At 42.2% G+C, this 15,937-nt stretch overlaps 1 protein-coding gene across 3 annotated transcripts in view; it reads right to left on the bottom strand.

The window, feature by feature from the left end:
• Positions 1-10,255: 10,255 nt before the first annotated feature.
• Positions 10,256-15,937, bottom strand: part of LOC124775036 (probable multidrug resistance-associated protein lethal(2)03659) — a 294,648-nt gene continuing 288,966 nt past the window's right edge. For 2 of the 3 annotated variants that reach the window (XM_047249810.1, XM_047249812.1), the window contains one exon: positions 10,257-10,691. In XM_047249810.1, the coding sequence (XP_047105766.1) occupies positions 10,656-10,691 (36 nt within the window). In that variant the 3' untranslated portion in view covers positions 10,257-10,655. Of the gene's footprint in view, positions 10,692-15,937 lie in introns of all 3 variants that reach the window. The other variant, XM_047249811.1, reaches the window with a different exon arrangement.

The following is a 15,937-nucleotide window of genomic DNA, read 5'->3' as shown; positions in this document are numbered from 1 at the left end:
TAAGGACTAGATATGATATTTCTTACGACTGATGCAGGTGGATGAAGAATGTCATTTTCAGATGAAGTTTAAATTGACAGCGTGTATATTAATTTCTCTACTGTGTTTTTTGACAGTTCACTATATCCTCCATATTACTTAATCAAAATAATGATTGTGACATCATTTTCAAGATTTTGTTGACTAATGAAAAATACATAAATAGTTTAGTTTTGGCTTCTGTTGAAAAACTTTAGTTTGAGACCATTTTTATAAAAATTATTTGGAAGGTGCCATCTATTGACAATCTGTTTAACTAATATGGACAACAATGTATAGCTGTTTAGTTCTGTATGCAAGTGTAGTATATCACGTGGTTTCGATCATATGTGCTGATATAAAGAATTGGCAATCTGATTTTACTATTATGCACGACAGCTGTTGGACACGTTCACTTTCTTTGAGCAGTCATTGCATACTGTGTGAAAATGATAAAATGATGTCCATTAAAATAATCTTCTCTATGGCCTTTAATAAAGCACAAAGTCCTGACCTCAAAGGTCAGGATTGTATTTACCAGACCCAGGCAGCATTGCTAGCCAAGCAATAGTAGTAACAGGGAAGTAACCTATTTTGTGACATTTTACAAGCTCCTAACCAGGAATGAATTATACAGTTTCATCTATGTGCTATTGTTGTTTAGTTTTTGAATTTCTGCTTGTTAATTTAATATCTACTAGACAGTTCTCATGTTTTCATTTGTGTCAGTACGATTTTTGACATTTTACAAGTTCCTAACCAGGAGCAAACTATTTAGTCTCACCTGTTTGCTTTGGTAGTTCAGTTTTTAAATATCTTTTTCTTAATCTAATTTACTTGACACAGTTCTTACATTTTTGTTAGTGTCTACTGTAGAGGTACGCAGTGCCTGGCGATAGTCATTTGCTTGTCTTCGTAGTGCAGCTTTCCACCATTTTTGGTATGGATAGGAACTGTGATTACTGTGTGTGGATGTGATCTAAGTTGGTGACAGCTCCAAGCTGTGTTGGCTTCGGATGCACAGCTTGAGGCTGCAGTTGATGGGCATCACTGTTTCAGACCGGCTGTCGGAAACCAACGGATGTCCAGCCCGACCCACAAGTCGGTCAATCAGTCCACACTGGTGGCCAACCCAGTTACTACTCACATTGAGGTTGACCCCTACCCATGCTCGAGTGAGAGGTCACCATGGGGCATGGCAGGCTGCAAAAGACTTCCAGGGGGGCCAAATGTAAGGCCTCCCTGGTTAGTCTGACAAACAGTTTTCAGGTGCTATATGTGACTGACAATTTCCTCAGCCAGATGTAGCCATTTGTCCTGTTTCATAGTAAACCTCTCAACCTGCTTGATCCAGGCAGTTACAGAGGGTCAGATTGTTGGTAGCTGGAAGCTCCAATGTTGAGCATGTTGTGGGGTCCTTAGGGCCAAGGCTGGCACGGAGTGAAAGAAAGCCAGTGTCCATACTGGGAGGAGTCATTCCAGACATGGAAATAGATCCTACTAGATGCCATGCAGAGCACAGGGTGCAGCCAACTGCAGGTGGTGGCTCACATTGGTGCCAGTGGTCGGCCAAGATGAGTCACAACTCCAGAAATCATTATAAAAGTGCATGAAATGGTCATGGAGGATCACCGATTGAATGTGTGAAATTACTCACACTTGTCAGATGTAATCTGAAAGGGTATATCACATTTTAACTGAAGAATTATAAATGAAAAAATTATCTGAAAGATAGGTGCTATGACTCTTGACGCTTGCCCGCACGCATGTGATGTTGCCATGGCAAAATTACACGAACTAAAGAATGAATTTGTTGCCACACCCATGTTATTCACCTGATATGGCTCCATCAGACTGCCTTCTCTTCCCAAAACTGAAAATTTTTCTTGGTGGATGAAGATTCACTTCAAACGAAGAATTGATAGCTGGAGTTAACAACTATTTTGCAGGTCTGGAGGAAACATTTTCAAGATGGGATTGAGGGACTGGAACATTGTTGGACCAAGTGCGTTAATCTACAAGAAGACTACATTGAAAAATAAAATAAGGTTTCAGTGATTTAAGTACTTTTTTTTCCTATTCCGTTCTGAGAACTTTTCAAATCACGCTTGTATTTGCAAAATACTGTTGTGTGCCATGCTATAATGCATTAAAATTGGACACAAAGTATAACTTATTAGCTGTTCTAAACAGCTCTACAGTTACAAATCCATACACAATTAATGCAGTACAGTGTGCACATTGCCTCAGGCAAACTATGTGTGATATGAAGCAATAAGTGGTACAAATGCCACTACAAAGCACACAGTGACTGTGAATCAACAATGGCTGCCATCAGAGCTTTTATTAACAGGCTTGTGGGCAGGCCCCACACTGGTCTGCTTACAGAATGATTCACATTCAGTTTTTGCAAGAACAGACATAGTGCTGATTGTATCTTCTGCATCGCCTTGCCACGATTGCCAACACAACCACCTTATACACACAACCTTTGTGCAACACGAGCACAATGTTCACTTTGTCAAGTGCACTATGTTTGAGGGTCCAGCAGAAGTTGGTTCTGATAGTACATAAAATATTGGTATTCACAGGACAGTGTTCTGCTACACAACAAACAAGGCTCCCACCATTCTGACCTGAACAACTGTCTTTGTGGTTTGAGATGGCTGAGTGTATTCTCCCCACATGAGGCACTGTTAATCACACTTCAAAATTGGTAATGCTAACCTGTCACCTTGCGGAACATACAGAACTGAGAAGCGACATCATTCTTCCTCCTCCACCGTCCAACAAATATGACACAATGAAAACAGTTCTACTAAAACCCATCACTTGCACCCCTGAACGACAGGTGCAGCAAGTCATTTACAATGAACAGCTCATCAAGGGAACCCCCTCACAATTCTGGCACCATCGTTTGCTAGGGGATGGATTGTGAATGTTACATCTCAGCTACAGCTTGCAGTGATTGATCAGAAGACGAAACTACTGGGGAGGAAGTTAGCTATAGCAGACAGACTAAGTTAAGACATTCAACACAGGCAAAACATCAAATTGGGAACCCATGCCTCATCTGCTCAACTGGCTGTCACATGTTCCAAACAATTGTGACGCCGCCCGACCTCAAGTGAAGCTGACATCACGAGCTCCCCTACATGCACCGAGTCACCAGCTGACATGGCACCACAGCAACGGCCAAGTCCACTGCATTAGCTGACACTACCCACTCTCACTCGCAATACTGGTGGCGTCACATGCAATACAGTATATTAGCACAGAAATGTCATCAACCTTGCAAATACCCAAACGACAACCATGGGACGAAATAGGCATGCTGCACCACATTACATCAACAAGTCACCTCCCCTCATCCATAGCAACTTCATACAACAGAAGCCTACATGTTTGAGATCATGATACTAATCTCTACTTCCCCACTGACACAGGATCAGACATGTGCACCTTGACTCACCCACTATGTGAACCACACATTGCAAACATAGGACTGCAGCTGCAAGTACTAATGATGTGGGCATCCATGTACATGGCACCCAAATTCACGCAATGTATCTTTCCAACAAACCTTACTGTAAGTGGAAATTCTAAATTTCGACCTCTTGCCTGACCTCTAACATGATGCTGTGACTTCATCACGGGATGTGAATTTAAATTCACCCCTGCGGATGACCCACATCACGGCCTTCATCGACAGTGGTCTAGTACTACACGAGTCAGCTATCACGCTACAAGCAATTTTTAGATTAGATTAGACTGACTTTCATTCCAATTGATCCGTAGTGAGGATGTCCTCCAGGATGTAGAAAATGTCAGAAAAACAACAATACATGACAAATTTTTACAAAAAAATGGCTCAAATGGCTCTGAGCACTATGGGACTCAACATCTGAGGCAATCAGTCCCCTAGAACTTAGAACTACTTAAACCTAACTAACCTAAGGACATCACACACATCCATGCCCGAGGCAGGATTCAAACCTGCGACCGTAGCGGTCACACGGTTCCGAACTAAAGTGCCTAGAGCCGCACGGCCACACTGGCCAGCCAGATTTTTAGAACTAAAACAAATAAGCTAATGTACCATTCCACAGGTCCCAAGTGGAATGATCATCATTTTTTAATGAAAACTATATGAAACTCATTTTACAAATACTAATGCACTAAATTTAAAATAAAAAAATTTTTTTTATTTATTTATAAGGTTATAAACATGTAATACAACTACTATAATACTTGCTTACAATGAACACATTGCTGCACTGAAATGGCACAGAAGTTAGATTGTACACACACACACACACACACACACACACACACACACACACACACACACACACACACATTTACAATTAACACATTACTGCACTGAAATCAGTTGGTTTTACTGAGAAATTCATCAATGGAGTAGAAGGAGTTGGCCACCAATAAATCCTGTAGGCTTCTCTTAAACTGAATTTCATTGGTTGTTAAGATTTTTATAGCTGCTGGCAAGTTATTGAAAATGTGTGTTCCTGAATAATTAACACCTTTTTGTACAAGAGTAAGTGACTTTAAATCCTTGTGAAGATTATTCTTATTTCTAGTATTGATTCCACAAATTGAGCTGTTGGTTTGAAAAAGTGATATATTTTTAATGACAAATTTTGTTAAGGAATAAATATATTGGGAAGCAGTAGTTAGTATCCATAGTTCCCTAAACAGGCTTCTGCAGGATATACTTGAGTTCACACCACATATAACTCTTACTGCATGTTTTTGTGCCCGGAAAACTTTAGCTTGACTTGATGAATTACCCCAAAAAATAATCCCATATGACATTACGGAATGAAAGCAAGAATAGTATGCCAGCTTTTTCATTTTTATATCCCCTATGTCTGACACAATTCGCATTGCAAATAGAGATTTGTTAAGACACTTCAGCAGTTCTGTGGTGTGCTCCTCCCAGTTGAATTTATTATCAAGCTGTAATCCCAAGAATTTAACACTGTCCACTTCTTCTGTCTGCTTGTCATCGTATGTTAGGCATATACTCATGGGACACTCCTTACAAGTTCTGAACTGAATGTAGTGTGTTTTTTCAAAGTTTAGTGACAAAGAATTGGCTAGGAACCAGTGATTAATGTCCACAAATATTTTATTAGCTGATCTCTCTAAGACTATACTTGATTTGCTATTTATTGCAATTTTGGATCATAGGCAAACAAAACGAACTTGGCATCTGGGTAATGTTACTGATGAAGGGTCGTTGATATATGTAAGAAAAAGTAAGGGCCCCAAAATGGAACCTTGTGGGACCCCACATGTAATTAGTTCCCAGTTGGATGATGCCTGATAGCTTGATACATGTCTCTTTCCTAATAACACCCTTTGTTTCCTGCCAATTTACATGGTCCAGGATCAAATGCATGAGACACGTGCCGACTTGCAATGATTATGTTCTGATAATGATGACATGCACCGGTGGATACACAAAATGTGCCTCGCACTTGCACATGCACGTTGTTACAGCATAAAGTCAAGCGGCAGCACGCCAGTCAGGAGCAAAAGAGAAGAGATGGCTTTGCATAGAGGTTAGCCAATCACATGATAACTGACCACTCTCCAGGACGACAACACAACGGCAGCAGACCCTACGTGAAGAAAACATAAGCACTGTGACCGACTGGTGACAACCCAGTTGAATAGCAGCTTCAAGATTACCGAGTTCTATAGCAGCATCAACACTAGTCATTTCGCTTATACACTCTGTGCAACACAGACTTAGAGACTTGTGATTGTTTATACCAAATAAGATTGCTTATTTTGTATGTTGCCCCTTGCTTGCGACACTTCTATGTAATTGTCAAAGTTAAGTATTGTCATTTACTTTTTTGTAATAAAACTCATTAATATGACTTGTTTGATTTGATTGTCTATGGAAATAAGTACGAAGAATTCCTAGACACCTCATATTTGATGAAGAGTATGGAGACATAATAGTGACCAAAAACCAACACCTGTGATATAAAAACACAGCAGTGGCCCTTTTGGCCATGTCCCCAAAGGACAGTCACACTTAGCTTCTGCAGGCCACTGGCACTCCAACAGATGATGCGGCACATTGCCAAACAGTACAAGTTAGTACAGTGCTATCTGCCTCACTTACTCCTTTGCGGTGGGAGAACACCAACCTCTTGTGTGACATGCCAAGTGCTAGACTCTATCAGTGTGCAATTAGAAACAGTACTACACACGGTATCAACACAATGTTGGGTCCTCCACAAGGACTGATGTCTAACACCACCTCTTCTTCAAGCAGCCAAGATGATGAGATGTTGCAGAAGGCAAAAGACCGAATCCAGATCAAGCTGAATCAGTTTGTCAGCTTTCTTCCCCTCAAAGTTACTATGACCTCCTTCGATTCCTTGGTGTTCTGAACTTGTATTGCCACCACTCACATCATGCAGCAGAAGTACAGGCACCATTGATGGACCCTCTAGCAGGCCCTCACATACAGGGGAAGTGGGAAACAGCATGGACCACAGAATGCAAAGGGCATTCAATTCGACCACTGTAAAAAACCTCTAGCAATGGCAGTGTCCATGGCACCACCAATACCGCACAGTCAAATTACGCTTACAACTGCCGCCAGTGACTTGGCTATCAGCACTGTACAGCAACAGAAGGAAGTGGATACCACACGGCCTATCAGGTTTTTCTCTAAGAAATTTACAGTATCTCAAATCAAAATGGTCAGCTTTCAACTAGCAGTTACTAGCAGTGTGTGAAGCCATATGGCACTTCTGTGAAGACAGATAAGGGTGCCAAATCTTGATTTACACCAATCATAATCTGTTAGTAGAGGCCATATAAAACCCTCAAGTGAAAGTTAATCCTGGGCAATACTAAGGCTGAGGTTTAATTGTGCAATATTCAACTGATGTTCCGCACTTGCACAGAGCAGACATCATAGTAGTGGACTGCCTGTCATGAATGCACACATTCCCTCTCTCTATCTCTCTCTAGGCTGTACCAGACTGCCAGAACAAGAAGAAAAGGACCCATCGGTGCAAGCTTTGCTCACAGACATTTCATCGAATCTCACAATTAAACGATGAGCAATCCCTGGGTTAGAAGTCAATATCCTTTTGATGTATCACAATACAGGATCCACCATGTAGCAAATGGTCTTCGATTGACTACATAATCTTGCACCCCCAGGCTCTCTCCCTGTTACATGGCTAGTCACCAAACAGTTTTCGTGGCAGGGTGTTAGAACATTACTGTCACGTGACACACACGTGCTTCAACTGCCAATGAAGTTAAATCAGTTGACATGTGCAAACACCACTTGGCAGTTTTGTAATGTCATGTGATTGCTTCTGCCATATACTCCTAGATCTCGTGGGACCACAAGTGGAGTCAGAGAGCTTCAAACATCTCTCCGTGGCTGACAGAGTTTCATGCTGTGTAGAAGCTGTCCTGAAAAGCCATTGCAGCAAAATCCACAGCTAAGGCATTTACTACAGCCTGGATATTGTGTTTCAATTGTCCAGATACTATCACTACGGACCAAGGATGCCAATTTGAGTCACCACTTTGTTTGGCTCTTTGTAATCGCTGCAGCATTTCTCACCATTGAACAACAGCATACCACTGTCAAAGCAACAGCTTAGCACACAAATGGCACCATGCAATGAAGACAGCTCTCATGTGCCACAGAGGCACATGGACTGAAGTTCTCCCATGGGTACTCCTTGGCATATGCTTAGAGTGTAAAGAAGATCTAACAGCCTCACTTGCAGACATACTCCACGGCGAGACCCTAATGCTGCCAGTTGAATTTTTATTACCAGAACCCATCCCTGACACCATGGATCTACTGACAATCATACAGTGTGTCAAGAATCATATACACAATTCATTTGTATCTCCTCTGGTGTGACATACATCACCCAAACCATTCATACATAAGAAACTCATGAATTTCACACACATCATGCTCTGTGATGATACATTATGAACAGCTTTACAACCTCCATAAAATGGCCTGTACCAAGTTGTTAAATGAGGAACCCATACCTTTGACTTTGATATCAACAGAAGCACCACAACAGTCTCAACAACAGACTGGAGCCGCTGTGGACACTTGTCACTGAAGATGAAACAAATATCCTACAGAATTATGATGACCTAGAAGTCTCATGTATCTGTGAATCATGGCAGTCCCAACCAGAAACAACCATGATGAATGTACAAGCTCACATTCACATAAAACTGCAGCCAAGTTAGTCAACAATGACTTATGCACTGAAGCAAAGCATCCCACCCCACAAGTATGACCACAATTGTTACCAGTCTTCTTAGGACCTTCTGTCAACAGTGGATTTTGCACCAGCATTTCACACCTCTCATTTATGGGCAAACTGACAATCAGTGTGCCCACTAATATCTCAAATGACATGGTTATCCCAGACATGCATCCTGGTGACTCCACAACAACTGAAATTTAACCCAGAGATCAACAGTTGAAGAGCTAACACCAGCCATGCTCACTTTTCGTAACTACACTGTCCTCTACAATTTACATCATATCAGATGTATGCCATCTCTATGCTCCAACAAGTACAACTGGTCAACATTTCACATGCATCAGACAATGACCTTCAACCATGCCCTCAAGTGCTCCTTACTCCTGGAGGGCACAATATGTGGAGACATCCCAGACCAGCACTACAGAGTGGGGATGCGGAACCTCTGCGACCAAGACACCAGTTCAGACTGAGTGATTGTATTCTCATGTGTCAAATAAATGTTTATATATACACACACTAATAATGTTCATATATCATTTTCATGTCACCTGTTACCACACAGACCTGTGGGGCTGCGACTTATAATGTCGACTATCCTACTTGTGGAATAGAAAATAAGGAGGATTTCATATTTAGTATTGTTGTCATGTTTTGTCAAGCACACAAGCGCAGACAGAAGATTCAGTTAATCGTATAAAGAGTAAGTATTATTTTAAATGGAGCAAATTATTATTCTGACTGGAAAATATTAGCATAGGGTGTCCCACAATACTCCATATTAGGTCCATTTCTAATTCTGTTTGACATGAATGATTTACCAGCAAATATCACCTCCCCATCAGTTTTGTTTGCAACTGATATTTCAGGCTGCAGAAAAAATTCATGATTCAATGATCAGTATTATTAGTAGCCTAGAAATTTAGTTTCAGCTACATAAGTTCAATCTGAACAAATCAAAATCACTGTGCAGTTCAGACCCAAACAGTAGAAATGTGGCCAGATTATGATTATTTACAGCAACCATCATTTTTAGAAGAAACTGACTCAGTCAGGTTCTTAGGACTGAAATCAGAAAAAAATTGTGCTTGCATACACACACACATTGAGTAGTTCATCGACAAATTAAGCAGCTTTGCATTTGTAGTGGAAATATTATCAACTGCAACTGATAAGTGCACGGGAAAATTAAGGTATCTAAGTTATTTTGAACTTATTATTAGTTATGGTATTGTTATTTGGAGAAACTCAGCTAACATTGTTTGGACACTAAAAATACAGAAAAAACATTGTTGAGAATATGAGTACTGTGTGTCAGAAAGAATCATGGGATCCATCAATTACATATCTACAATTACTGACACTCTCATTCATATATATTTATGAAATTATTATCTCTTGTACACCAGACAAGAATTATTTGAGTAAAATTATTCTATTCACTCATAAGTACAACACAAGAAGCAATATTTTATGCTTCCCACACAATGACTGTATTGATAATCTGGGCTCGACATAAGCTATTACATATCCCACTAAGTATATATATCTGTTTATAGAAATATCATTTTAGTATTGCATTGTTCATTATTAATGTAAAACTTTTTGTAACTGTAGTCTAAATTTCTGAGATTTCTTCTGTAAGCAAACCAAATGGTTTACAAATGTGTGTCATGAGATGAATAAATTGCAATTCACATTTCAGTTATTATTATAAACTAGTAACAAAAAACTTACATTTACAGTCATCTGTAACCCATCCCTTCAGTCAGTTTTCAAATCACTGTTATATGAAGGTTTAATTCTTACATGTGGGAAAAAGTTGATGATTGCAAAATAGTAGAAATATAGATTTACATTTTTTAAAATTTATTTTTTATAAATAACTTTCACAATGTGATATTCATATATAATACTCTGTATGCAAAACACACATACTGTTAATAACAACTTAGTGGAAGAATCAGATTGTTTTCTTTGTTAATATCTAACCGTTAATTTTCTATCACATCTGAATGTGTGAATTAGAAACTTTGGTAGATATGATTCTCAGGAGTTTTATTTCTGGGTTAGCTTCTCTCTTTTATACAAACACAATCATATAATTTACTTCTTGCAACAGCAATGACATACTGCACTATACAATTCTCAAAATAAAATGGAATGAAATAAATTAGGTGATACACATCATGAACAATGAGGCTTTCTTAATAGTTTTTGAAGACTCCTTTCAATGCCATCGTATCTTCCTTGTTCTGTTTCCCATTAAGGCTTTTATTTATTTGCTAATGAGCACATGAAGTCTCACATTTCTTCATTAATTAGTCTTCAAGATGATTTTTTATGCATTCTGTTCCTGTAAGACTGAAGAAGACAAAAAAATCACTTGTCTATATGAGTAGAAAGTGTATGACACCACAATTGCATACATAAAATAAAAATAATTTAAAATTATGCAGTTATATTACATTAGTACAATGATCAGTATTTGTCTTTTATTTTATATTTCTCATCACATTTTGTTTTAAACTGATTTTAAACTATAATAACTATGATCTTAGATTAGGGTTTTAATAATATTTAGAAACTGGTTTCTGTATGAAGAAAGTATGTGGTTCACTGCTACAGTGTGCACAGCTAGCATTTTAATGTCTCCCGTTTCTCTTATACCTGTGTATATGACAGAAATAATAGCATGAATGTATTAATGTTTCAGTAGTGTGTTGGGACGGAGATGGGAACTTACCCTTCAATTTATCCTCTCTTCCCGTTACCCATCTGGCCTCAACCTCCGCTAATTTCAAGTTGCTGCCCCTTGTACATCACTTGTTACTCAACAACATCTTTGCCTCTGTACTTCCGCCTCGACTGACATCTCTGCCCAAACCCTTTGCCTTTACAATGTCTGCTTGTGTCTGTATATGTGCGGATGGATATGTGTGTGTGCTAGTGTATACCAGTCCCTTTTTCCCCCTAAGGTAAGTCCTTCGGCTCCCGGGATTGCAATGACTCCTTACCCTCTCCCTCAAAAACCCACATCCTTTCGTCTTTCCCTCTCCTTCCCTCTTTCCTGATGTGGCAACAGTTTGTTGCGAAAGCTTGAATTTCGTGTGTTTGTTTGTGTGTCTATCGACCTGCCAGCACTTTCGTTCGGTAAGTCACATGGTAAGTCACATCATCTGTGTTTTTAGATATATTTTTCCCACGTGGAATGTTTCCCTATATATATATATATATATAAAAAACAAAGATGATGTGACTTACCAAACGAAAGCACTGGCACGTCAATAGACACACAAACAAACACAAACACACACACAAAATTCAAGCTTTCGCAACATACTGTTGCCTCATCAGGAAAGAGGGACGGAGAGGGAAAGACAAAAGGAAGTGGGTTTTAAGGGAGAGGGTAAGGAGTCATTCCAATCCCGGGAGTGGAAAGACTTACCTTAGGGGGAAAAAAGGACGGGTATACACTCGCACACACACACATATCCATCCACACATATACAGACACAAGCAGACATATTTAAAGACAAAGACTTTGGGCAGAGATGTCAGTCGAGGCAGAAGTGCAGAGGCTGAAGCCCAGGCTATCCGTGATCTGAGGGCTGACCGGCCCATCGTCATTCTTCCGGCGGACAAGGGTTCCACGACCGTGGTACTTGATCGTCGGGAGTATGTGGCTGAGGGACTGCGTCAGCTTTCAGACAAAACCACATACAAAGTTTGCCAAGGTAATCCCATTCCTGATGTCCAGGCAGAGCTTCAAGGAATCCTCAGAACCTTAGGCCCCCTACAAAACCTTTCACCTGACTCCCCCACCGACACCCCGCACCCCTACCTTCTACCTACTTCCTAAAATTCACAAACCCAATCATCCCGGCCGCCCCATTGTAGCTGGTTACCAAGCCCCCACAGAACATATCTCTGCTACGTAGATCAACACCTTCAACCCATTACATGCAGTCTCCCATCCTTCATCAAAGACACCAACCACTTTCTCGAACGCCTGGAATCCTTACCCAATCCGTTACCCCCGGAAACCATCCTTGTAACCATTGATGCCACTTCCTTATACACAAATATCCCGCACGTCCAGGGCCTCGCTGCGATGGAGCACTTCCTTTCACGCCGATCACCTGCCACCCTACCTAAAACCTCTTTCCTCATTACCTTAGCCAGCTTCATCCTGACCCACAACTTCTTCACTTTTGAAGGCCAGACATACCAACAATTAAAGGGAACAGCCATGGGTACCAGGATGGCCCCCTCATACGCCAACCTATTCATGGGTCGCTTAGAGGAAGCCTTCTTGGTTACCCAAGCCTGCCAACCCAAAGTTTGGTACCGATTTATTGATGATATCTTCATGATCTGGACTCACAGTGAAGAAGACCTCCGGAATTTCCTCTCCAACCTCAACTCCTTTGGTTCCATCAGATTCACCTGGTCCTACTCCAAATCCCATGCCACTTTCCTTGATGTTGACCTCCACCTGTCCAATGGCCAGCTTCACACGTCCGTCCACATCAAACCCACCAACAAGCAACAGTACCTCCATTATGACAGCTGCCACCCATTCCACATCAAACGGTCCCTTCCCTACAGCCTAGGTCTTCGTGGCAAACGAATCTGCTCCAGTCCGGAATCCCTGAACCATTACACCAACAACAGCTTTCACATCTCGCAACTACCCTTCCGACCTAGTACAGAAGCAAATAACCAGAGCCACTTCCACATCCCCTCAAACCCAGAATCCCCCACAGAAGAACCACAAAAGTACCCCTCTTGTGACAGGATACTTTCCGGGACTGGACCAGACTCTGAATGTGGCTCTCCAGCAGGATACGACTTCCTCAAATCCTGCCCTGAAATGAGATCCATCCTTCATGAAATCCTCCCCACTCCACCAAGAGTGTCTTTCCGCCGTCCACCTAACCTTCGTAACCTGTTAGTTCATCCCTATGAAATCCCCAAACCACCTTCCCTACCCTCTGGCTCCCATCCTTGTAACCGCCCCCGGTGTAAAACCTGTCCCACGCACCCTCCTACCACCACCTACTCCAGTCCTGTAACCCGGAAGGTGTACACGATCAAAGGCAGAGCCACGTGTGAAAGCACCCACGTGATTTACCAACTGACCTGCCGACACTGTGATGCATTCTATGTGGGAATGACCAGCAACAAACTGTCCATTCGCATGAATGGACACAGGTAGACAGTGTTTGTTGGTAATGAGGATCACCCTGTGGCTAAACATGCCTTGGTGCATGGCCAGCACGTCTTGGCACAGTGTTACACCGTCCGGGTTATCTGGATGCTTCCCACCAACACCAACCTATCCGAACTCCGGAGATGGGAACTTGCTCTTCAATATATCCTCCCTTCCCGTTACCCACCAGGCCTCAATCTCCGCTAATTTCAAGTTGCCGCCACTCACACCTCACCTGTCATTCAACATCATCTTTGCCTCTGCACTTCCGCCTCGACTGACATCTCTGCCCAAACTCTTTGTCTTTAAATATGTCTGCTTGTGTCTGTATATGTGTGGATGGATATGTGTGTGTGTGCGAGTGTATACCCGTCCTTTTTTCCCCCTAAGGTAAGTCTTTCCGCTCTCGCGATTGGAATGACTCCTTACCCTCTCCCTTAAAACCCACTTCCTTTCGTCTTTCCCTCTCCTTCCCTCTTTCCTGATGAGGCAACAGTTTGTTGCGAAGTCCTCAATCTTTCCTCTCCCACATCCACACCGGCTGTTCATAGCATCCTCCTACAGGCCAACCGCAAATTAGAACAGCATGCCACCCTCCACCTCAAAAAACTATCCAATCTCCTGGTTTCCCACCTCCGGAAAGGCAACTCACTCACCCTCCACAAACTTTCCAACAAACCTCAACCTCCTCTCATTGCACACAGACCCAGTCTCTCCCATCTACTCAATCTCCCACTTCCAGCTCCACTCCCCCCAAAACCTCAAAATTCTAGTCAACACAATCTGGAACCACAATACCCCAATTCAGTAGTTAACCTTTCCTCCAAACCTCTCTCCCAATCCGAAACCTCTGTCCTATCCAAAGGCATCACCTTCAGCCCCACTCCCAGATTCAACCAAACTACCCTCGTCAAAGATTTACTGTCCTACACTCATAGTCTCTGCTGGAAATATCACTTTGCCACGAAGAAAAATAATCCTGATCCCACTCCTAATGATCCAACTCCCCAAGACACTATCCAAATTGAACCCTGCCTGGAACAGTTCCGTCCTCCATCACAGTGGGACCCACCTCCTCTTCCTCAAAATCACCCTCTCCAAACCTTCCAGGTATTTCTCACTTCCAGCCTTGCCTCTCAATCTTTCTTGAAAAACCTTAATCCTACTCCCAACATCACCACAGCTGAAGCCCAGGCTATCCGTGATCTGAAAGCTGACCGATCCACCATCATTCCTCTGGCTGACATGGGCTCCACGACTGTGGTACTTGATCGTTGGGAGTATGTGGCTGAGGGACTGTGTCAGCTTTCAGACAACACTACATACAAAGTTTGCCAAGGTAATCCCATTCCTGATGTCCAGGCGGAGCTTCAAGGAATCTTCAGAACCTTAGGCCCCCTACAAAACCCTTCACCTGACTCCATCAACCTCCTGTCCCCACCGACACCCCGAAACCCCTACCTTCTACCTACATCCTAAAATTCACAAACCCAATCATCCCGGCTGCCCCATTGTAGCTGGTTACCAAGCCCCCACAGAACGTATCTCTGCCTATGTAGATCAACACCTTCAACCCGTTACATGCAGTCTCCCATCCTTCATCAAAGACACCAACCACTTTCTTGAATGCCTGGAATCCTTACTCAGTCTGTTACCACCAGAAACCATCCTTGTAACCACTGATGCCACTTCCTTATACACAAATATCCCGCACGTCCAGGGCCTCCTGCGATGGAGCACTTGCTTTCACGCCGATCACCTGCTACCCTCCCTAAAACGTCTTTCCTCATTACCTTAGCCAGCTTCATCCTTACCCACAACTTCTTCACTTTTGAAGGCCAGACATACCAACAATTGAAGGGAACAGCCATGGGTACCAGGATGGCTCCTCGTACGCCAACCTATTTATGGGTCGCTTAGAGGCAGCCTTCTTGGTTACCCAAGCCTGCCAACCCAAAGTTTGGTACAGATTTATTGATGACATCTTCATGATCTGGACTCACAGTGAAGAAGAACTCCAGAATTTCCTCTCCAACCTCAACTCCTTTGGTTCCATCAGATTCAAATCCCATGCAACTTTCCTTGACGTTGACCTCCGTCTGTCCAATGGCCAGCTTCACACGTCTGTCCACATCAAACCCACCAACAAGCAACAGTACCTTCATTTTGACAGCTGCCACCCATTCTATATCAAACGGTCGCTTCCCTACAGCTTAGGTCTTCATGGCAAACGATTCTGCTCCAGTCCTGAATCCCTGAACCATTACACCAATAACCTGAAAACAGCTTTCATATCCTGCAACTACCCTCCTGATCTGGTACAGAAGCAAATAGCTAGAGCCACTTCCTCATCCCCTCAAACCCAGATCCTCCCAAAGAAGAACCACAAAAGTGC

This window comes from Schistocerca piceifrons, chromosome 2, assembly GCF_021461385.2.
Source record: "Schistocerca piceifrons isolate TAMUIC-IGC-003096 chromosome 2, iqSchPice1.1, whole genome shotgun sequence".
NCBI classification, from domain to species: Eukaryota; Metazoa; Arthropoda; class Insecta; order Orthoptera; family Acrididae; genus Schistocerca; species Schistocerca piceifrons.
This window is presented reverse-complemented; position numbering and strand designations above follow the sequence as displayed.